The sequence below is a fragment of the Hemitrygon akajei genome, chromosome 5 (genome assembly GCF_048418815.1).
Source record: "Hemitrygon akajei chromosome 5, sHemAka1.3, whole genome shotgun sequence".
Taxonomy (NCBI): domain Eukaryota; kingdom Metazoa; phylum Chordata; class Chondrichthyes; order Myliobatiformes; family Dasyatidae; genus Hemitrygon; species Hemitrygon akajei.
Window position 1 is genome coordinate 57832967 of NC_133128.1, and position 25460 is coordinate 57858426.

At 40.1% G+C, this 25460-nt stretch overlaps 1 protein-coding gene across 3 annotated transcripts in view; it reads right to left on the reverse strand.

Annotated features, from left to right (window-relative positions):
- LOC140727819 (limbic system-associated membrane protein-like) overlaps positions 1-25460 on the reverse strand; it is an 891146-nt gene that overhangs the window by 468334 nt on the left and 397352 nt on the right. For all 3 annotated transcript variants that reach the window (XM_073045606.1, XM_073045605.1, XM_073045607.1), the window contains exon 2: positions 13892-14124. In XM_073045606.1, coding sequence (XP_072901707.1) covers positions 13892-14124 — 233 coding nt within the window. The remainder of the gene's footprint in view (positions 1-13891; positions 14125-25460) is intronic.

Genomic DNA, 25460 nt, shown 5'->3' on the forward strand with positions numbered 1-25460 from the left:
TCAAAAATTACGGGGGGATCTTGATCAAATAGGTAAGTGAATCAAGGACTGGTTTTCAATTCAGTTAAGTATAAAGTGTTGTATTTCGGGAAGTCAAACCAAGGCAGGGCTTCCACTGTGATGGATATTCACTTCCTCACACAGGAAATAACAATTTTTGCAAAGCTCATTTTCTAAACACAACAGTTGCCACTTGTAAAAACAAGCAGATGCAAGTAAACTTCCAACTACTGTATATAACTTGTCTAGCTTTTGCTCGCAAAAAGGGTGTCAATCTTCTGCTCCTCTTTTTTTGTAATTTATTTTTTTATTGAAGTTAATCATCAAACAAACATTTCCATGAGATGTATTTCAGATATTGTACATGCATATCATATAGTCATATATGCCACAAATCTCCACATAATATTTATCTGAGGTATACACTTATAGAAAAGAGAGGAAAGAAAGAACAAGCAAAAGGAGAAAACTATGTACAAGTAGGGAGTGATTTTTTTAACAACATATTCATTGATTTGTGAGAATAAGATCAGGCCTATGAGGTGTTATGTAGTTAAACCCTTTTTCCCAGTATGAATCAAATTGTTCCAGCTTATGATTAACAGATGCCGTTATCGTCTCCATTTTGTGAATGTCCACTGTAATTTCCATCCATGCATTTAAAGTTGGGCTCTCCTGTAATAACCATTTCCTTGTAAGAGTCTTTTTATCAGCCACCAACAGTATATTTATTAAATATTTATCTCTTTTCAACCATTCTTGAGGTATATACCCAAAACATATGGTCTTACTTTCTAAGTCTTAAAATGTAAATGGAAAGCAGTAAGCACCTTGAAGTTTATTTATTTATTTATTTGGAGATATAGTGCAGAACAGACTCTTCTGGCCCAATGAGCTGTGCTGACCTGTAACCCACTGATTTAAGCCTAACCTAATCACAAAACAATTTACAATGACCAATTAACCTACTAACTGGTATGTCTTTGCACTGCAGAAAAAAAGAACACCCAGAAGAAATCCAAATGCATACAGAAAGAACACACAAACTGTGGATGCTGGATTTGAGCTGTTAACTTATTATATATTATAGGAAAGATGTCAACAAAATAGAGAGAGTACAGAGGAGATTTACTAGAATGTTACCTGGGTTTCAGCACCTAAGTTACAGAGAAAGGTTGAACAAGTTAGGTCTTTATTCTTTGGAGTGTAGAAGGTTGAGGGGGAACTTGATAGAGGTATTTAAAATTATGAGGGGGATAGATACAGTTGATGTGGATAGGCTTTTTCCATTGAGAGTAGGGGAGACTCAAACAAGACGACATGAGTTGCGAGTTAAGGGGCAAAAGTTTAGGGGTAACACGAAGGGGAACTTCTTTACTCAGAGAGTGGTAGCTGTGTGGAATGAGTTTCCAGTAGAAGTGGTAGAGGCAGGTTCAGTATTGTCATTTAAAGTAAAATTGGATAGGTATATGGACAGGAAAGGAATGGAGGGTTATGGGCTGAGTGCAGGTCAGTGGGACTAGGTGAGAGTAGGTGTTTGGCACGGACTATAGGGACTGAGATGGCCTGTTTCCGTGCTGTAATTGTTAAATGGTTCTGTGGTTAGATAACTCAGATACCCAGAGCTGTAATACCGCCATAGTAACTCCTACCAAAATCATTCAGCATATCAATAACTGATGTGTTTGTAGCTGGGAGTTCTATGTTTTTGAGGAAGTTACCTTTCCAGCATTAATTGTAGGGTAGCTAGGAATTATGTCTCTAGGATGCTTTTACACCTTTTGTGTAAAAAGGTTATCTGAAGACATATCATATGTGTGTGAAGTCACCCAAGTGGCAAAGAAAAATGGTATAAATGTACAGAGCAGTTCAGGCTTATTAGGAATGGTTAAAGAAAACCAAGAAAATTGAAAGAAATATGGGATGAACTAGAGACAATTCCTTTGGCTTTGATTTCTGCAATGGACAATTGGTTCGTTTGCATCTTTGGTAAGTCTCTTTAGCTCAGAGGAATTGTACCTGCGTTTTGGAAATCCTTTGTGTTTTAGAAATGGCTTGTAACTTGGAAATGCTTTATAAGATGGAAATCCTCTGTGAACTTTATATGTGTTTTAACAATGTTGCTTGGATTTAAATGTGCATCACTGAAACTAAATGAACTGTTTTTTAAACTACTTTGTTTATTGGAAGTATACTCTCCTTGGTAGGGAGAGGGGACCCACTGCTCGAATAGTGGGCATTGGTAGCTAAACTCTCCGTGGAAAATAAACAGGGAAGTAAAATAGTCTTTGAAGATTTGATAGTTACAGTATAATCTCCCTTTAGTGACAGTAGTCACGGCTATTTATATCCAAAAAGGCTTAAGGTTTTCATTTGAGTTTAGAATTTTGCAGTCAGCAAACCCAGTACCATTGCTGCTGGCACCCAATGTGGTCACATTATAACAAAAGTTTTATTCTTGAAAGAATTATTATTTAGCTGTAGTCCAACTGAGAGAGCTCTCGACCTGTGCTACAGCACTCTTCTTAGTGCTATTGACATGGTCAACATCCTGGTTTCCAGCAGTTGCACAGGGAAATGCTAGTCGATAATTATGAATGTGTTAATAATATATCAGAAATACCCAACTGCTCATCAAATAGAACGTGATGAATATTTTATTCTTCAAGTGAAAGACTGGAATGATGAAGGACCAAATATAGAGTAGGATGCAGATTAGACACACCAAACCCCTCGATATGACCTGCTGGACTCAGATCATCATAATTTCTACCAGATCCCAACAATGTAGCAATAGTTTGTGCCTGGTGACAACAGATTGTCCCCTTTATAGATAGAAACCAAGCACCTGGGCGGGAACCACATGCTTAAGTGATAGAAATTGTAACCCATATCTTAATCCTGATGTATCGTTGTATCATTTCCTAATGCATGCATTACTAAGTGACAATAAACGAGGACTGAGTGTCCTCACAATCTAATCTAATCTAATCTAATGGGATTTTTGTATTCATTCCAGGTACACGAGGTAGTGCCCACACCAGTGAACCCGAGAAGTACTAATGAAGCCTGGAGAATAGATGCTTGGAAACATGCAGTTGAATTATTAAAACGACTGACTATAGCCAGCTGAAGAAAAATACAGGGATAGGGAGCCACTGCAGCTATCCCAGTACAAAGTTCCCACCAAGTTTCAAGCTTTTGGACCTTTAACGTTCAGAGTTTGCAGGCAGCATATGCACGCCTCCAGTTGGTGATGATGGAATTCTGAAGTTATTTTAAAAATTTTACTCCTTTATCTTAGTGAAAACCACCTCACCATGTGAGCAATAGCCCTTAATCAACAGCCGATACATGAGCAATTTCAGCTTGTTGAAGAGATTCTGCATACCCACATCCTGGAAGCAGGATTACCACTCATTCCCACACAAACGCAATGAGGTGTTGGCATAGGATCCTCTCTTTTTCTCTCTAAAGGGAATGTAGGGCCAGTAACAAAGTCATCAAAGTCATCTTGCTGCTACAAGCAGAAGTTGTCACTTGCTTTAAAAAGGCAACAATTATACCAGTGCCAAAGAATAATAATGCTGGCTGCCTTAACGACTATTGCCCGGTAGCACTCACATCAACAGTGATGAAATGCTTTGAGAGATTGGTTATGACTAGACTGAACTCCTGCCTCAGCAAGGACCTGGACCCATTGCAATTTGCCTATCACCACAATAGGTCAATGGCAGACACAATCTCCATGGCTCTTCACACGGCTTTAGACAACCTACACAACACAAATACCTACATCAAGATGCTGTTCATTGACTATAGCTCATCATTTAATACCATCATTCCCACAATCCTAATTGTGAACATGCAGAACCTGGGCCTCTGTCCGTCCCTCTGTAATTGGATCCTCGACTTCCTAAGTGGAAGACCACAGTCTGTGCGGATTGGTGATAACATATCTTCCTCGCTGACAATCAATGCTGGTGCACCTCAGGGGTGTGTGCTTAGCCCACTGCTCTACTCTCTGTATACACATGACTGTGTGGCTAGGCATAGCTCAAACACCATCTACAAATCTGCTGATGATAGAACCACTGTTGGTAGCATCTCAGGTGGTGATGTGAGGGCGTACAGGAGTGAGATATGCCAACTAGTGGAATGGTGCCACAGCAACAACCTGGCACTCAACATCAGTAAGACGAAAAAAGCTGATTGTGGACTTCAGGAAGGGTAAGATGAAGGAACACATACCAATCCTCATAGAGGGATCAGAAGTGGAGAGAGTGAGCAGCTTCAAGTTCCTGGGTGTCAAGATCTCTGAGGATCTAACCTGATCCCAACATATTGATGTAGCCATAAAGAAGGCAAGACAGCGGCTATACTTTATTAGGAATTTGAAGTGATTTGGCATGTCAACAAATACACTCAAAAGCTTCTATAGTTGTACCATGGAGCGCGTTCTGACAGGCTGCATCACTGGCGGGTATGGAGGGGCTACTGCACAGGACCGAAAGAAGCTGCAGAAGTTTGTAAATCTAGTCAGCCCTATCTTGGGCACTAGACTACAAAGTTCCCAGGACATCTTTAGGAAGCGGTGTCTCAGAAAGGCAGCATCCATTATTAAAGACCTCTAGCACCCATGGTATGCCTTTCTCTCACTGTTACCATCAGGTAGGAGATACAGAAGCCTGAAGGCACACACTCAGTGATTCAGGAACAGCTTCCTGCCGTCTGATTCCTAAATGGACTTTGAAACTTTGGACACTAACTCACTTTTTTAATATACAATATTTCTGTTTATGCACATTTTTAATAATCTATTCAATATATGTAATTGATTTACTTGTTTATTTATTATGTTTTATTTTATTTATTATTATTTTTTCTCTCTGTATATTATTCCTCGGGTTGATTACTTTTACAGCATTCTCCTACACCAGCCCTCAGCAGTGAAGACATAATCAACAAGCCATGCGTTCCCTGGAGACCACCTGCATTTGGAAGAGATATTCACCCAGAACCTAGAGTGCTAGACACCAGGTATAGGCCACGACCTTTAGCTTCTGCTTTGGCCCTTTCTCCACGGAAGGAATTCTTAGACCAAGATACGCATTCTGGGACAGAGAGAACATTCAGAGACTCCCATCGGCATCATGGAGAAGAATATGAAACTGAGCCCTTACACCCACCTCATCCTTCACCCTCTAAATATACAAAGGGAAAGGATCCACCTGAGATGTCACTCCCTCGCTGCAGATCAGGGAAAACAACATGTAAAGAAGGGATCCTTATGAAACCCACTTTATCAGAAACCTTATAAATATATTCCTGTGATAAATGATCTTTTTACGGTATATGCAGTTGGCCCTCCTTATCCGCAAATTCCGCATGCGCGAATTCAACCAACCGCGAATCGCGAAAACCCGGAAGTGCTCTTCCAGCACTTGTTGTTCAAGCATGTGCAGACTTTTTTTCTTGTCAATATTCCCTAAACAATGCAGTACAACAACCAGTTTACATAGCATTTACATTGTATTAGGTATTATAAGTAATCTAGAGATGATTTAAAGTATATGGGAGGATGTGCGTGGGTTATCGTGGATCGGGATCGAAAAAAATCGGAAGTTCTCTTACTAAGTATGTCGGAACAGGTACATCCGGTATTATTTAGCATCATTAGTCAAACGTTTGTCTTAGTATATAGTATATATTTTACCTTTCTATGCATATAAAACACTTAAGAATGTATGTTTCAGCGCCAGGCTCGGGAATGGAAGTTCTCGGGACTCGGGACAGACTGCTCCCGAATGCGCTCTCCACTGTGGTGGGTTGATGTGGAGGATCAAAAACCCAAAACCCAATAACTAAACCACTGCGTTGCTTAGTAATAATTATAGCTTTCATCGGGGCAGAGCCTTTCTCACTTTATCCTTTAAAATTGTTCCAATCGCTGACCGACATAGCCTAACGCTTTTCCAATGACCAATGGTGTTTCACCTCTTTCCGATCACTTTATTATTTCCACTTTATTTTAAATCGTGTCCGTGATTATTTTTGCGAACAGAAACACTGCGAATTCAGATCTCTGCCACCGGGTCCTAATGTCCACCGCACTGAGACAAGTTAAATAAGGTGTGGGGTTCCGCTGGGTCCTAAGGTCCACCATATTTAGACAGGTTGAATAAGGGACTTGAGCATCCGTGAATTTTAGTATCCGTGAGGGGTCTCGGAACCAATCACCCACGGATAAGGAGGGCCGACTGTATGTGGTTAGTTTCCAAGACAACTAGAGAGACCACCACCATCACAGCACTGCTAAAGTCCATATTTCCATATTTTGACACCTTCATCTGCATACATGCTGACTGAGAGCCTTCCTTCAGTGAGAAGTGCTTTCAAGCCATGTGTGAACAAACGGGCATGTAAGTGGAGTACAACTCTGCAATCCAGTCACTTTCCGGTGGTATGGTGAAGTGAAGAAATCAAAATTTAAAGTTCAAAGCAAATTAGCAAAGTACATATATGACTCCATATACAACCCTGAGATTCATTTTCTAATGGGCATATTCAGTAAATCCATAATGGAGTAAACCCATATTAGAATCAGTGAAAGACCACAACAACTGGGTGTTCAACCAATGTGCAACAGACAACAAACTGTGCAAACACAAAATGAAAGAAATAACAATAATGAATAGATAAGTAACAAGTATCGAGAACATGAGATGAAGAGTCCTTGAAAGTGACTCCATAGGTTGTGGGAACATTTTGGTGATGGAGCAGGTGAAGTTGAGTGAAGTTGTCCCTTTGGTTCAAGATCCTGATGGTTGAAGGGTATAAACTGTTCCTGAACCTGGTAGTGTGAGTCCTGTACCTTCTTCCTAATGGTAGCAGTGAGAAGAGAGCACGAAATGGGTAGTGGGGGTCCCTGATGATGAATGCTGCATTCCTGCAGCACCATGTGAATGTGCTCAATTGTGTGGAGGGCTTTACCCATGATAGACAGGGCCATATCCACTAGTTTTAGTAGGACTTTTTTGTTCAAGGACATTGGTGTTTCCGTATCAAACTGTGATGAAACAAGTCAATATACTCTCCACCATACATCTATAGAGGTTTATCAAAACTTTAGATGTCTTAGCAAATTTTCGCAAACTCCTAAAAAAGTAGAGGCGCTACCATGCTTTCTTCATGCTTGCACTTATGTACTGAGCCCAAGGCAGGATTTCTGAAATGGTAACATAGAGGAATTTGAAGTTGATGATCGTCTCCACCTCTGATGAGAACTGGCTCATGGACTTCTGGTTTCAATAATCAGCTTCTCGATCTTGCCTACATTGAGTAAGAAGCTGCTGTTGTGGCTTCACTCAGACAGATTTTCATTCTCCCTCAGATATGTTGAATTGTTACCACCTTTGATCCAGCCTACAACAGTGCTGCTGTCAGCAAACACGAATATGGCATCGGAGCTGTACCTAGCCGCACAGTTATGAGTGTAAAGAAAGTAGAGCAGGGTGCTAAGCATACATTGCTGAGCTGCATCCTGATATATGCATCTTCGCTGTCCAGACTCCCAGATGAGCTCAACACTTTTGTGCATGCTTTGAAAGGGAGAATAAAAGCACAGTTGAGTATACCAGCAGCATCTGATGACCCTGTGATTTTGGTCTTGGGGGTCGAACATCAGAACATCTTTCCAGAGCGTGAAACCTCTCAAGGCAATCGGCCCCAGATGTATACCTGATTGGGCTCTGAAAACCTGTGCCAAACAGCTTTCATTCTTTCATTGCTACAGTTCGAAGTTCTCACCTGCTTCAAAAGGGCGACAATTATACCAGTCCCAAGAAGAGAAGGGTGAGCTGTTTTAACAACAATTGTCAAGTAGCACTCAAATTTACTGTGATGAACTGATGAACAAGAGGTTGGTTATGGCTAAAATCAATTCCTGCCTAACCAAGGACCTGAACCCACTGCAATTTGCCTGTCATGACAATGAGTCTACAGTGGATGTGAACCTATTGGCTCTTCACACAGCCTTGGACCATCTGAAAAATACTAATACTTAGGTCAGGTTGCTGTTTATTGACTACCACTCAAAGTTTAACGCAATCATTCCTACAGTTCTGATCAAAAAGCTCCAAAATCTGGGCCTCTATACCTACATCTGCAACTGGACCTTTGCCTTCCTCACCAGAAGACCACAGTCTGTGCAGATCAGGAATAACATCTCCACCTCACTGATAATCAACACAGGTGCACTGCAAGGACGTCTGATTAGCCCACTGCTCTACTCACTCTATACCCCTCTCTGTGTGGTTAGGCATAGCTCAAATATCAAATACAAATCTGCAGATGACACAACTATTGCTGGCAGAATTTCAGATGGTGACGAGAAGGCATACAGGAGCGAGGCAGATCACCTGGTTGAGTGGTGTCACAGCAAAAACCTTGCACTCAACATCAGTAAGACCAAAGATTTGATTGCGGACTTCAGAAAGGTTAAGATGAGAAAATATACACCAGTCCTCATAGAGGGATCAGCAGTGGAAAGGATGAGCAATTACAAGTCCCTGGATGACAACATCTCTTGTGATCTATCCTGGGCCCAACATATCGACATATCGATGCAGTTACAAAGGCAGCCTGACAGCTGCTATATTTCATTCCAAGCTTGAGGAGATTTGCTATGTCACCAAAGACACTCACAAATTTCTACAGATGTAGTGTGGTGAGCTTTCTAACTGACTGCATCACTGTCTAGTATGGGGTGGGGAGAGCACGTCACAGGACCAAAGTAAGCGGCAGAAAGTTATAAACACTGTCTGCTCTATCATGGGCCTACCCAGCATCCAGAACGCATTCAAGGAGCAATGTCACAAAAGGGTGGCATCCATTATTAAGGGCCTCCATCACCCAGGGCATGCCCTCTTCTCATTGCTACCATGAGGAAGGAGGTGAAGAAGCCTAAAGGAACACACTCAATGATCCAGGCACAGCTTCATCCCCTCTGCTATCAGATTTCTGAATAGACATTGAACCCATGAACTGGAAGTTCGAGAAATTGATGTTCATGCCTTCAGGTTCGAGGCTACCCAGACGGAATACAAGGTGTTGTTCCTCCAACCTGAGTGTGGCCTCATCACAACAGTAGAGGGGGTCATGGATTCCTGCAACCTGAGTGTGACCTTGTGTTTCTCTCTCCCCTTCCCCCACCTTTTAAATCCACTCATCTGTTTCTCTCCAGTCCTGCCAAAGGGTCTCAGCCCAAAACATTGACTGTACTTCCTTTCCATAGATGCTGTCTGACCTGCTGAGTTCCTCCAGCATTTTGTGTGTGTTGCTTGGATTTCCAGCATCTACAGATTTTCTCTTGTTTGTGAAAGATTGCTCTAGAAAGATTTGATATTCATCAACAATGGCTAGACGAAAATCAGTTAAATCAAAAGAGTATTTCTCTATACACTACAAGAGTAACCGAACTAACACAATCAGATGAGCAAGGCACTTCCTTTCACTTGTTTTCCTTTCAGATTCATATTCAGCCCCCGACTAGCTCAACGCTGATATACCTTTTCAGCTGTTGCAAACTCAGCTTCCACAGCAGTAAATACAGTTTCCGGATGGATTGGCACTACTTTAAATTGGGTTACAGATTCGTTGTTGCAGTTTTCCAATGAACAATACCCCTAGCCATTCAATCTATTGTTTTTGTAGTCCTCTTTTTGTTGAGACATTGAAGTCTGCAAGTATGGAAGTTTGGTGATTTCTGCATTGGGTATAATAACCTCACATCCAAGGCTCTGGTAACTCCCTTACCTGACCTGCACTACCATGGGTTACTCTTGTATGACTATGTTTGCTTTGCTATCCCCTGCCTAGTACTTTCCTCTTTACCTATTCCTCTGCTTTGTCCTCAACCCTGAAAGAGTGAAGAGCAGGGACTGTCCTGATCATGTTATCTTTGCTCCTTTCCTTTTCCTAGTCCTGATCACTAACTTTGCATACAGGTATGTATTCATGTTTATCACCTCAGCTTGAGAGGGTCTGGCTGCATCTGTTGTGAATAGTTGGTCTAATAACCCAATCCAACAGAAAGATGAGATGACAAATATTATTTTTGTATTTACCAATTTGAATGTTGCATGTTTACTTTCTAACTTATATTTTGTATATACAGTAGAAGGTTCTTAAAATTTTATATAATGTAACTTAAAAACGTGTTGTTCATTGCTAATGATAGCATTAAACTATTATGGTTTACTGCTTTTATTTTTATATCAAAACCATCAATCTTACTATATTTTATGTGTTACATTTTACAATGGTGGAAGACTTACCCGAAGAAAGACAGCAACCCTTGAGGAATGCTATACTCCTGATAATTTTCAACCTATTCTGTTGTAATTTCTTCAGAAACAGAGATGTAATCCTAGGGTCTCCGAGATCTATGTTGTTATGGGGTTGAACTATTTGAACGTGTTTTACTTACTACTTGAGTATAAGCATATATTGCATATATGGTACTCCTACAATGCAACAAACAGGACCACTAAGCCTACCAATACTGCTATTTGTGCTCTATTTAATGTTACAGGAACAATTTGTAAATTGAATTGATAAAATCCAATGGATTGACAGAACAGATTGAATAGCCTTGCTCAGTTAATGATTTGGAGAACACAAAATTTGGGAGGATGTGCTAATTCTTCTTCGTTGGGTCCAATCCTTAACAAATTAAAGGGAGGGGGAATGAGAAAAATTATATCCAGAGTCCAGAATCACCAAATGGGACAAAGCTTTTCAACTTGCATGGTTGGTGTCAGAACATTAAGCTACAGCTACCAATGGGTGTTCACTCCCAAGGGAGGGACATAACCAATCCCTATGTTCTGACCTCTTTTTTTCTGGGAGCCCAGGATTAAAGGTATGGACAGAATCATCAAAAGAAGAACTGTACTCTTCCTTACTTCTGTACATGTTTTTCCTATTATGCAACTTATAATATTGTGAAATTATGTAACTGATGGATATAATTTTCTGTAACTAAAATGTGAGATTACTAATCCTGAGGCAAAAGAGGACATTAATACATTATCAGTAACGATAACAAGAATCAATTTCAGAAAACCTGAGTAAAGTCGTGCACCACTTTGAAAACAACGCAAACACTCCTGTGAAGGAGATGAACTACATTTTGCTAATTGAGAGACATTGCCTACTGACCTGATTGTGATTCAAACTTGCATAAAGGAAATAGCAAGAACTGTTCATGGGGAGGAGGACTTATAACATGGACATGACATTGATGCATCATTGTTGCATGTTCATGGAAACTTATAGTGGTGACATTCATTTGAGGTTTGGGAAACGTGTACAGCCGAGATTAAGGAAGTGAATACGCTAACAAGAAAGTTACACAGAAACCCCTACTTTGGGAATTACTTAATGAGTTCTTGGAGCAGTGGATCAAGGAGAGTCTTTCTAGTACTGGCAATCTACTGGACAGCTGGAGGACTGACAGTCTGTTCCCAAAATTAGTATTGGAGGGAGTCTTGATTTCAAAGCTGAGATCATAGGAAAGAGCTGCATTGGAAACCTTCACTGAGCAAGAGTGTGGTATGATGGGTTTTCTCTTCCTGGGAGAGGTTGTCACGTGTATTGCAAAGCTCACTTTCTAAACAGCTGCCATGTGCAAGATGCTTTGTCTGTGGAAAGTAAGATGTAGCTCACTACCCGGTTTATTGCTGCTCAAGTGTGCAGCATAAGACAAGGGGTTATTTAATTTGACTTGTTTCAAAACAGACAAACTGACTAAGTTGTTTAGTTCAAGGAAGCCTGCTGACCAGGAGAGTAATGTCATTTTGCATATCAATAACTGATGTGTTTATAGCTGGAAGTCTATGGGAAGATAGCATTACACAATTAATGTTTCCAAAATGTTTTAGACCTTTTTGTGTAAAAAGGCTACCTGTGGAATTATCATATGCATGTGAAGTCACCCAAATGGTATAAATGTAGAGAGCTTTCTCGGCTTAGTGGGAGTGACTAAAGAACATCAAGAATAATGAAATAAATACGGGGTGAATTAGAAACCATTCATCTGGCCTCAGTTTCAGTGACAGACAATTTGCTTGTCTGCATCTTTGGTATGTCTTTGTAGTTCATTGGAATTGTACCTCAGTTTTATAAATCCTTTGTCCTTGGTGGTTAAGAAATAGCTTGTAATTTGGAAATGTTTAAGATAGAAATTCGCTGTGAGTTTTAAGTATGTTTTTTTTTAGAATGTTGTTTGGATTTAAATTTGTATCACTGATATGAAATTAACTGTGTTTTAAATTACTTTGTTAGCTGGAAGTATCTTCTCCTTGGTAGGGAGTGAGGACCCACAACTGGAATAGAGAGTATTGGCAGCTGAAATCATCAGGAAGAATAAACAGGGAAATAAACTAGTCTTTGAAGATTGGATAGATACAGTATAATCTCCCTTTAGTGAAAGTACTCATGGCTATTTATAACTGGTAGGGCTTAAGGTCTTCATTTTTGTTTAGAAATTTACAGTCAGTAAAGCCAAAGCCATAACGCCACAACCATGGGGAGTGCTGTGGAACACGGAGTCTCAGAAGTAACAAGTACGTAGTTCAAAGTAATTCAAAACACAGTTCATTTCATATTAGTGATACAAAGTTAAATCCAAACAACATTCTTAAAACACATTTAAAACTCACAGAGAACTTCTGTCTTAAACATTTCCAAGTATACACGGCAGTGAACAAGACGTTTGGCTTACTGGATTTCCATCATTTAGGGCACTAAATAGAGTTATATTGCAGATGTTCAAGACATTAGTAAGAACTCATTTAGAGTACTTCAAACAATTTTGGTTGTCCTGTTCTAGGGAAGACATTATTAAACTAGAAGGAGGGCAGAAGACTTCCAAATGTGCTGAGAGCCTGAATAATAGGGAGAGGATCAGTTGGCTGGGTCTTTATTCTTTGGAACATATGAGATTGAGGGATGACCTCATGGAGGAGTATAAAATGCCTGTACATGAGAGGTACGGATAATGTGAATGGATATAGGTTCCCCCCCCCCCTTGAAAAGGGGAACTAAAAACTGGAAAGCATATATAGATCTAAGATGAGGGGTGAAATATTATAAAAGGACCCGAGCGGCAACGGGCCTGCTTTCATGCTGTATTACTCTATGACCAATAAGCTTGAGGTATGTATTTTCTGTGTTGTTGTACCCTTCTGGTACCTGTCACAGTAGGACCATTTCTCAATTCAGTTTAAATTCTGTACCTGTTCATTACAAGCTTGCATGATGTAATCCCTAATACTGAATTTTCAGAAAGAAACTCTTCAAATAACTTCCCGTGAAGACAATGAAATAAAGCATTTCCTATGCCCAGTACTGAATGTGGCCACAAATCTTCTGTTAAAAAATATTTTCTGCCACATTGGTATAATTGGAAAGGCTGGTATTTTTTCATCACCTCTAATCACCAGTGAGAAACTATTGATAGTATCTGAGTGGCTTGTTAAGCTATCTTACAAAGGAGATAAGTGCTATTCATGTTGTAATTGCTGAGAAGTGACACACAGACAAGGCCAGATAATGATATGAGATGACTTCCCAATGGAACAACAGTGAAGCACATTTTCTTTACAAGAACTAACCTGCTTCATGGTTGCTAAGAAAAAAAAAACACAGCGGCTTTAACACTACAGATAGTTCAAATTCTCCATCTTTCACTCAGCTCATTGGATTCTTTATCCTGTGATTTAATGGCCATGACATACTTCAGCTATGATTCTACTAACCTGTTCCATGTAGCAAGGGATTTCATGTATTCCTTTTCTAAACAGGTAGAATAGGAATCAACACTTACCTTGCACTATCAGATGCACTTGATAGGTCTTCGGTTGGTGCTGGGTCTGCACTGAGCATGTGTAAGGACCTTCATCGGTTACATCCACTTGCTGAATCTGAAGGCTATACTCTAAGTGTGCGCTGGTCAACAGAGTAACTCGAGGGTCCAAGGACCATTTGTCATTTCCAGCAAAAATAATATTGGATCGGTTCAGCCAGGCAACTTTTGAGATCCTATCATCAACATAGCACCTTTAAAAGAAGAACAAAATCATCAATCAATACTCAAACAAAAGGAATTAAAAGAAACAGGCAAACTGAAGTTAACTTATTAATTCAAATACTTGGTTCTTAAGAACAATATACAAGATCATGGTGTGATTGCAGTACTTCATTGGAATATAAAAGGATGGATACATGATGTCTATGTGGAAAATTTAATTGGAGAGAATAGCTTCCACTCATTTAGCATACACCATGAAGCATTGCTTCAGCAGATTGTCAGTCACTTGAACCCTAAGACTGGATTGTTGCCTCAAATCTCCTATAAGACTTGCGGTATGATTTTCACATATATGTGAATGTTCGCAGACAATTTTGATGCGGGATTATATTTCATTGTGAGCCAACTAGGAATGATGTTGAACTACACTGAGTACTGATGCATAAAATATAACCCTTCAAAATACAAAGTACATGCGTAAGTTTACTGTATATATGCTCTAAAAATGGTGTTGGGCATTATGCATACAGGCCTCAAAATAACATGCAACTGTTTCCAATTCAGTAGACACAGCTCCCAAATATTATTTGAACTCATTTCCTTTACTTCCCTTTTGAAAATACTTGTTGATGGTATTACAGATAAATACAATGCCAAAACATAGAAATGTACGAAAATTGTAGCACAGGTATATCATTTAATTTGACTGCTTTTTTAAAAGTGCTTTAGCATAAACAATCATTTCAAGAATCACCATTAATAATTTCATAAGTTGGACCTGTTTGTATATTCAATATAGTTTCCTTGTCATTAGTAATTAATAAACAATAAAGTTGCTGAATCTTATTTTTGGCATTTTGCTTGTAAGACAACAAGACCATAAGACAAAGGAGTAGAATTAGGCCATTTGGCTCATTGAGTCTCCTCCACCATTCCATCATGGCTGATTGATTATCTTTTATAACCCAATTCTCCTCGCTTCTCCCTGTAACCTTCGACGCACTGAATAATCAAGAATCTATCAACATCTGCTTTAAATATATACAATGACTTAGCCTCCACAGCCATCCATGGCAATGAATGGCACAGATTCACCGCTACCTGACTAAAGAATTTCCTCCTCATCTCTCTTCTAAATGGATGCCTCTCTATTCTGAGGCTGCGCTCCCTCGTCCTGGACTCACCCACTCTAGAAAACATCTGCTTCGCATCAATTCTATACAGGCCTTTCAATATTCAATAGATTTCAATGGGATCCACCTTAGTTTTTTAAAACTTCAGTGAAGACAGGCCCAGAGCTATCAAATGACCATCATGCATTAAAACTTTCATTCCCTGAATCATTCTCATGAACCTTCTCTAGATCCTCTCCAATGCCAGCACATCTCCTTCTAAATGCAGCCAAAAACTGCTCACAATACTTCGTGCAATCTGACAAATGCCTTATAAAGCCTCAGCATTACATCCTTGTTCTTATATTCCAATCCTTTCAAAATGAATGCCAACATTGCATTTGCCTTCCTTACAACCAACTCAACCTGCAGGTTAACCTTTAGGGAATCCTGCACAAGGATTCATATATTTTATATCAGTCTTCACTGTGGAAGACACTAGCAGTACGCCAGAAATTCAAGAGTGTCAGGGGGCCAAAGTGATCTTTCAAGAATCATTAGATTCTAGAATGGTTCCAGAGGACTGGAAAATTGCAAATGTCACTCCACTCTTTAGAAAGAGAGAGAGGCAGAATAAAGAAAATTATAGACTAGTTAGCCTGACTTCAGTAGTTGAGAACATGTTGAGAACATTAAGGATGGGGAAACCATGCTGACTTTGCCCTATCATTAATAATAGACTCCAACATCTTCTCAACCACTGAACTCAGGCTAACTCAGGCCCAGAGCCCATAACTTCCTTTCTTCTTACTAATGCCTCCACAATCTCTTCCACTACCACTTTAAGAACCCTGAGGTGTGGTACATTTAGTTCAGGTGACTTATCTACCATCAGACATTTCAGTTTCTCAAGCACCTACTTCTTAGTAATAGGAATTGCACTCACATCTGTCCCCTGACACTCTTGAATTTCTAGCATACTGATGATGCCTCCCACAGTGAAGACTGATGCAAAATATTTATTAATTTCCTCTGCAATTATATTGTCCTTAATTAATACCGCTCCAGCATCATTTTCCAGTGTTCAAACATCTGCTCTCATCTCTCTTTTACTCTTTATATATCCAACAGAAAATTTGGTATCCTCTTATTTTATTGGCTAACTTACTTTCATATTTCATCTTTTCTCTCCTCATGTTTTTGTTGTCTTCTGTTAGTTTTTAAAAACTTCCCAATCCACCAACTTCCCATTAATTTTTGCTATGTTATGTGTCATCTCTTTTGTTTTTATGCTGTTTTTGGCTTCCCTTATCAGCTATGGTTGCATTATTGTCCCTTTAGAATATTTCTTCATCTTTGGGATGCATCCATCCTGCACCTTTTGAATTGTCCTCAGAAACTCCACCCATTGTTGTTCTGCCATCACCCTTGCTAGTGTCTCATTTTAATGAACTTTGGCCAGCTCTTCTCTCTTGCTTCTCTAATTCCTTTTACTGCATTGCAATACTGATACATCTAACTTTAGCTTCCCCTCTCAAATTACAAGGTGAATTCTATCATATGATCACTGCTTTCTATGGGTTCCTTTACCTCAAGCTCTTTAATCATATCTGGTTCATTACACAACACCCACTCTAGAATTGCATTTTCTCATGTGGGCTCAACCACAATCTGTTCTGAAAAACCATCTTGTAGGCAATCTACAAATTCCCTCTCTTTGCATAAAGCACCAACCTAATTTTCCCAATCTATTTGCATATTCGTATGCCTCATGGCGATTCTAACATTCCATTTTTTACGTGACTTTTCTACACACATTTGTAATTTGTACCCGTGTCCTCACTATTGTTCGGAGGTTTAAATATAACTCCCATCAGTTCCTTATTTATTACCCTTTCAGTTTCTTAACTCTACTCACAAGGTTTCAGCATCTTCTGACCCTATGTCACCTCTTTCTATGGATTTGATTTCACTTTTAGCAACAGAATCAGTCCACCCCCTCTACCTACCTGCAATATGTATCCTTGGTTGTTAAGCTCCCAATCTTCTTTCAGCCACAACTCAGTGATCCCACAACATCATACCTGCCAATCACTAACTGTGCTACAAGATTATCTACCTTATTCCGTATACTGTGTGCATTCAAATATAAAACTCTGAGTCATATATTGTTACCATTTTTGATTCCCCTATGTTACATTTCAACTCATCCCATTGACTGCAATTATGCCCTATCACCAGCTGCCTGTCCTTCTTCACAGTCTCACTACACATTGCATCAACTAGCATGCCAACATCCTCAGCCCTATCACTCCAGTTTCCATTCCCTTGCCAAATTAGTTTTAAACTCCCCAACAGCTCTAACAAACCTGCCCATTAAGATGTTGCTCACACTCGGGTTCAGGTGTAACCCATCCTTTTTCTACAGGTCATACCTTCCCCAGAAGGGATCCCTATCATCCAAAAATCTAAAACCCTGCCACCTACCACAGTTACTCAGCCACTTGTTCGTCTGTACTATCGTCCTATCCCTGCCTTCATCAGCTTGTGCTACTGGGAGAAATCCAGAGATTCCCACCTTGGAGGTGCTGCTCTTTGGCCTTTCCCTTAACTCCCTAAACTCACTGTGCAGGACCTCTTCCCCCTTTCTACCTATGTCATTAGTGACAATGTACTCCACAACCTCTGGGTACTCACCCTTCCTCTTGTGAATCTTCTGCAGCCACTCTGAGACATCCTTACCCTAGCACCTGGGAGGCACCATGCCATCCTTGATTATTTTTTTGCAGCCACAGAATCTCCAGTCCGTTGCCCTATCAAATCTCCTGTCCGCATCACTCTGCATGACATTACCTTACCTTTCAGCATCATCATCACTTTATAATCAGCATCACATTACCTTTCCCTGCTGAGCCTCAGAACCGGCCATAGTGCTGCTGCTCCTGTGCATCTGCACCCCACCCCCTCACCAAGTAGTACCTAGAAGGGTGCACTTGCTGCTGAGGGAAATGACCATAGCAGAACCCTGCTCTGACAGCTTAGCCGCTTTACTTCTCCAGGTAGGTTCCCAACTACTATTTATGGCCTGCATGCTGGGTGTGACCACCTCAGTAAAAGTCCCATCTCCCAGATGCTCCTAAGTGCATCCAGTTCCAACTCCAGTTTCCTGACCTTGTCAGTCAGCAGCTGTACTTAAATGCACTGCCTGTAGATGAAGTAATCTGAGAAACTGTCAGGTGCCTTGAAATCCCACATCTCACAGGAGGAGCATTCCACTGCTTGAACTAACATCCTGCCTACACTTGTTATTGTAATGGTCAATCCATTAAAATGTCTGTAAAACAAATTAATTTCAAAATGATTTGTACTGCTTTCAGATTTTCATTACTGGCACCTAACTCACAGGTATACTCTGGAGGTAGAAGCTTGTTATTAATAAGCTAAACATTAATGCTCATCACAAGAATATATTATCTAGCAGCTAAATTATTAGGGAAATATTTATTTCTGTCTCGATTAATCAATTTTAAACATCCATAATTTCTCAATCCTGAAAATCTACCAACTGAAGCACACAATATTTCTGACATTTTTCAAGATGTTGTATTAAACGTCTCCTGCTTCCTTTCTGTTGTGCTGGCACAGGGAGTGACATTGTTAAACATACAGCTTCCAAAATACTGCTTGCAAAAAGCTGTCATTTCATAAATGGATGTTGGCTGCTGCAAGGCACTATGTAATAACAAATAATGAAGCATGCACCATGCAGTGATGAATAATGCACCTCCGAATATGATTTAGGGCTCTGATTTTGGCTACATTGCCAAATGAATTTTGATATACCCTCCCAGAGCACTTTTCCATGCATTCTTTCATGGCTTTATCATTTTTCAATTGAGCAATAAAACTGCATATTTTGCGTCTTATAATGGTATAACTGCGGTTAAACAGAATTAATTCTGGTGACCTTGGAAAGCACTGACTTGAACAAGACTTGTTAAATCTTTTCATACATTTATAGCAGACTCCCATTTGAGCATTAATAAAGGAAGCCAGTAATTAATACACACTATTTATGTCACTGAAACCACTCTTGTGCAACAAATTCTTTCTCATTTCTCCTACACCTTCACCCATCCTGCTATAAAGGCTACCCATCATTTGCTCACATAAAGCAAATCCATTTGAAAGTTTGCAAAACAAAATAAATGTACAAGATTTAAAACTTTGAGATGTTTTCCATGAATGGTGACTTCCTCACAACTCTACCTGCATGTGGGTAATTTTGTCTTTGGGCAATGGAATAAAATCGATGGTGTTGATAGAGCAGCCTGGTGTAAATCGCTGCAAATTAAACTAAAGTCTGGGAGAAACACAGAGAGGAAAGCTGAATTGATATTGCTTATTTTTAGATCAGCACCCAAAGAAGAATACACAACTGCGCTGATTCGAATTCTTGCTGTTGCTATCTCCATATTTTTCTACTGTCTTCTACACCATGATTTTTCTTTCCCTCTGTCCTCCTGTCCAACAAACATAATTTTATTGTGTTTTTTTCTTCCACCACTGTGAATTTACTTGCATTCATGCTTTCAGAAATAAAACTTGTTGTGAATCTGTTTCTGCACTTGTCAAAATGAGACTATTATCCCTCCCAATCAACAATACAGGATTGTCCAGTGTACTGCTTATGCCTGGGAACAGCATTCAGGAAGAATCAAACTAAAAGAATAAACTATACCTAAGAGCAAATTATGAAAGAAAATATTTTGTTAATTAACCAGAGCACAGATGCACAGCTGTAAGGCAAAGAGAAATTAAATAGCAAATTGATAAAACAAAGATTGATAAATAGAAGTTAAGCAACTTCTAGTTTTCAAGACACATACTGATTTCTAAAGTAGGTAGTCCATGAAAATTGAATATTATGAGGGAAACACTTGCACTAATTTAGATTTTCCTTTGTAATTTGGGCGATGATGGGACTGGGATATATATATTTTTTAATTTTTTTGGAAATATTATTCAGGTGACAACTTTGATGTCTGTGGAAATAAATGTATGCAGGTAGCATGGCTACAAAGTTAGCCAAGAAAGCCAATACTATATGGTGCAGACAGTAATGGTGAGCAGTTTTTTTTTCAGGCTTGGAGGAAATACACAATGGTATTCTTCAGGATCAGTATTCAGACTGCTGCTCTTTGAAATGCATAGGAACAAGTTGGACTTGGGGATAGAGGACAGTATTTCAATCCTTCAGGAACATACTTAACAATGAAGTGGATTATATAGAAATCAAGCATTTACAGACAAACAAATAAAATGTGAAGACACTTGGCAAATTAAACTTAATGCAGAGAAGAGTGAAGTTATGCATTTTGATAGGAATAATGAAGTAGAAAGATAAACTGAATGGGGATGGAGAGAAAAGACAAGATTTTAAGTTGACAGGATAAGTTGTGAATGGTGCTCAAAAGTCCATAATGTTTACTGATGGAAGAGTAAAGTATCAAAGTAACAAAAATAAATCCTATTGAATCTGAATAGTCATCCTGCTAAGTTATGGAAACAACACTTTGGAAGGACGTAAAGGCCTTAGAGACGTTGCAGATGAGATTCAGCAGAGAAGCTCCAGAGACACAAGGCTTCAGTTATGGGAGACATTGGAGAAGGTGAGATAATTCACTTTAAGGAAGAGAGGTTAAAAGGAGAATTGGTTGGAGTGTTCAAAATCATGAATGCTTTTCAAGGAGAAAATAAGAAACTTCTCCAGTGACAAAAAGGTTAATAACTGACAAAAATGCTGTAAGGCAAGCAATGTACTCTATTAGCTTCCTACCCACTGCATGGAGATTTTCTTCCCATTAGGAAGTGGCCTGGAGATGCTGAAAAAAGGGCATATATCCACTTTCACATTCCACAGCTCTCCTGCCAATTAGCACATTTAAACAGAAGAACAGAACAGAAGTGCAACACCGATGTTTTTAATAATGATAATAGCTTTGCAGATATCTTCCAAATAAATTTTATTTACAGCAGTTTTTATTGCAATTGTATTGATCTAGTGGTTTCAGAACTTGCTTGCAGACCAAAGGATTGTTGATGCTTCCAGCCAACATCCTCTGTGAGGATTTTAACTGAATTGTCAACCATCCATTTGCCTCCACAAATTCTGCTTAGCGCTTTGAATTCTCACAGAAGTTTATTTCTTACTCCAGGTTCCAGCATCTCTACTTTCTTCTGTCTCCACAGAGTGGAAGCAAATTAGCTCTGACCCTGAATTTGCTCTTCAAGATCTAGAATGACTTATTTTTAAGCTGTCAATAGAAAGCCTTAACGTTCTCAATATTAAACTGTATGCTTCTGCTCCTTTTTGCTAGGTCAATGGCAAAAGATTCCCAGAAATAAATAGGTCCTCAACAGACGCTATCTAATTGGCTCTTCTCACAACCCTGTAACAGACTGAAGTACGAGGTGTTTCCAATGAGTGGACGGTCACAAGGCTGCGGGACTGGAAGGCATCCCATGACGGATACTCAGAGTGTGCGCAGCACAACAGGCAGGTGTATTTACAGACATTTTTAATCCCTCCCACTCCCATTGTAGAGTGTGTCCTCCTGCTTCAAAACATCCACCATTGTTTCTGTACTTAAAAAGACCAGGTAACATGCTTGAACAACTGACGTCCTGTTGCACTCACCTCAATAATAAGCAAATGCTTTGAGAGGTTGGTCAAGGACTGCATCTGCAGCATGCTGCCACCCAAACTGGGCCCCCTGCAATTTGCCTACCGACACAACCGATCAATAGATGATACAATAGCCACAGCTCTACACACTATCCATACACATCTGGAGAAGAAGGATGTTTATGTGAGAAACACACACAAAATGCTGGTGGAACGCAGCAGGCCAGGCAGCATCTATAGGGAAAAGCACTGTCGATGTTTCGGACAGAGACCCTTCGTCAGGACTAACTGAAAGGAAAGGTAGTAAGAGATTTGAAAGTAGGAGGGGCCTAGCCTTCTGCGTTCCACCAGCATTTTGTGTGTGTTACTTGAATTTCCAGCATCTGCAGATTTCCTCGTGTTTGCTTATGTGAGAATGCTGTTCTTGGACTCCAGTTCAGTATTCAACACCATAATTACTTCCAGGCTCAACAAGAAGCTCAGAGGCCTCGGCCTTCACCCTGCCTTGTGAAGCTGAGTCTTGGACTTCCTGTCAGATCTCTGGCAGGTGGTAAGACTGGGCTCCCTCAACTTGCCCATCTGACTCTCAACACAGGTGCTCCTCGGGGCTGTGTCTTAACCCCCCTCCTTTACTCTCTGTATACCCATTACTGTGTCACCACCCACAGCTCCAACCTGCTACTTAAATTTGCTGACAATACTACATTGATTAGCCTAATCTCAAATAATAACAAGGCAGCCTACAGAGAAGAAGTCATCACCCTGACACAGTGGTGTCAAGAAAACAACCTCTCCCTCAATGTCGCAAAAACAAAGGAGCTGATTGTGGACTACAGGAGGAACGGAGACAGGCTCACCCCTATTGACATCAATGGATCTGGGGTTGAGAGGGTGAACAGCTTTAAATTCCTCAGCATAAACATCACCGAGGATCTCACGTGGTCTGTACATACCAGCTGTATGGTAAAAAAAAAAGGCACAAGAGTGCCTCTTATACCTCAGGTGTTTGAAGAACTTTGGAATGGGCTCCCAAATCCTAAGAACTTTCTACAGGGACACAACTGAGAGTATCTTGACTGGCTGTATCACTGCCTGGTATGGTAACTGTACTTCCCTCAATTGAAGGACTCTGCAGAGAGTGGTGCGGACAGCCCAGCACATCAGTAGATGTGAACTTGCTACTATTCTGGACATTTACAAAGACAGGTGTGTAGAAAAGGGCCCGAAGGATCATTGAGGATACAAGTTACCCCAACCGCAAACTGTTTCAGCTGCTACCATCTGGGAAGCAGTACCGCAGCAGAAAAGCCAGGACCAACAGGCTCCAGGACAGCTTCTACCACCAGGCCATCAGACTGATTAACTCATGCTGGTACAATTGTATTTCTATGTTATATTGACTTATGCTATGCCTACTATTTATTATAAATTACTATAAATTGCACATTGCACATTTAGATGAAGATGTAACATAAAGATTTTTACTCACCATGTACATGAAGGATATAAGTAATAAAGTCAATTCAATTAAATTCAGTTCAACATCTGGACAGCATAGATGCATACATCAGGATGCTCTTTATTGATTACAGCTCAGAATTTAATACCATCACCCCTTCAAAACTAATCAGTAATCTCCAACTCCTGGGCCTCAATACCCCTTGTGCAATTGGATCCTGGATTTCCTCATTTGTAGACCCCAATGAATTATGAACCTGCTTTCCCAGATTCCTTTGTTCTACTGCACTCCTCAGTGCCCTATTGCTCACTATACAAGACCTACCTTGGTTGGTCCTCCCAAAGTGCAACAGCTCACACTTGTCTACATTAAATTTCAGTTGCCATTTTCCCAGCTAGTACAGATCCTGCTGGAAACTTTGATGGTCATCCTCACTGTCCACTAAACCCCCCAGTCTTAATGTCATCAGCAAATCCAGTAACCACAATATCATCCAGCATGTATACCTGCGGCACTCCGCTAGTCACAGGTCTCCAGTCAGAGAGGCAACCATCTACTGCCGCTCTTTGGCATCTCCCGTGAAGCCAATGTCTAATCCAATTTACTATCACATTTTGAAAGCTAAGTGACTGGAACTTCTTGACCACCCTGCCATGCTGAACCTTGACAAATGCTTTGCTGAAGTTCATATAGGCAACGTCCACTGCCTTGCCTTCCAATAACTTTCCCACTACTGGTGCCAGGTCCACCGGCCTATAATCTCCTGGTTAATTTTGAGACCCTTTCTTAAATAATGGGACAACGTTAGCTATCCTCAAATCCTTGAGTCCCTCACCTGTCGCTAAGGATGATTTAAATATCTCTGCTACTGCCCTTGCAATTTCTGTACTCGCATTCCAGTCTGAGGGAACACCTTGTCAAGCCCTTGTCCACCATAATTTGCCTCAAGACAAACACCTCTTCCTCTGAAATTAGTATAGTGCCGATGACCTTGTTGCTGCTCTGCCTCATTTCCTCATTTCTATAGACTCTGTGTCCACCTCCTGAGCAAATACAGATACAAAATGTCCATTTAAGATCTCCTGCATCTCTTTTTGCTCCACGTATAGATTACAATTTTGATCTTCCAGAGGACCAACTTTGTCCCTTACAATCCTTTTACTCTTAATATAAGTGTAGGAGCCCTTAGGATTCTCATTCATCTTGTCTGCTAGAGCAACCTCATGCCTTCTTTTAGCCCTCCTGATTTCTTTAAGTGTTCTCTTACATTTCTTATACTCAAGTAGCTCATTTGCTCCTACCTGCCTATACCCACTGTGTATCTCATTTTTTTTAACGAGGGCCTGAATATCCCTTGTATCAATTCAAACTTTCTAGATCCTTTCTGATGCCATCAAAATTGGCCTTTCACTAAGCTAGAACTTCAGTCCTAAGACCAGACCTACCCTTTGCCATAATGACCTTAAAACTAATGGCATTATGATCAGCAAACGGTTCCCCTACACAAATTTTTGTCAACTGTCCTGTCTCATTCCCCAGTAGGAAACCAAGTATTGAACACTCACTCATTGGGAGTTCTATATACTGCTTAAGTAAAATTTCCTGGACACATTTGACAAATGCTATCTCATCTATTCCTTTTACATTATGGGCATTCCAGTCATTATGTGGAAAGTTAAAATCACCTACAATCACAACAATCACAGCACGGAAACAGGCCATTCCGGCCCTCCTAGTCCGTGAAACCTATGAACCTTGTTTCTTTCAACAGTCTAAGGTCTCTCTTGAAATTTGTTCCTCTAAATCCCATGGACTTTTTGGTAGTCTATAATACAACGCCAGTAACATGGTCATATATTTCTTATTCCTCAGTTCCACCCATAAAGCCTCACAAGATGAGTTCTCCAATCTCTCTTGACTGAGTACTGATGTGACATTTTCCTTGACGAGTAATGCCATCCCTCCCACACTAACACGTCTAATACAACAGAACCCTGTAATGTTGAGCTGCCAGTCCTGCCCCTCCTGTCTCATTAGTAACCACAGTATCATAATTCCATATGTTGTATGGTTCATATTTTCTGGGACCTTGTTGTGAACTAATTT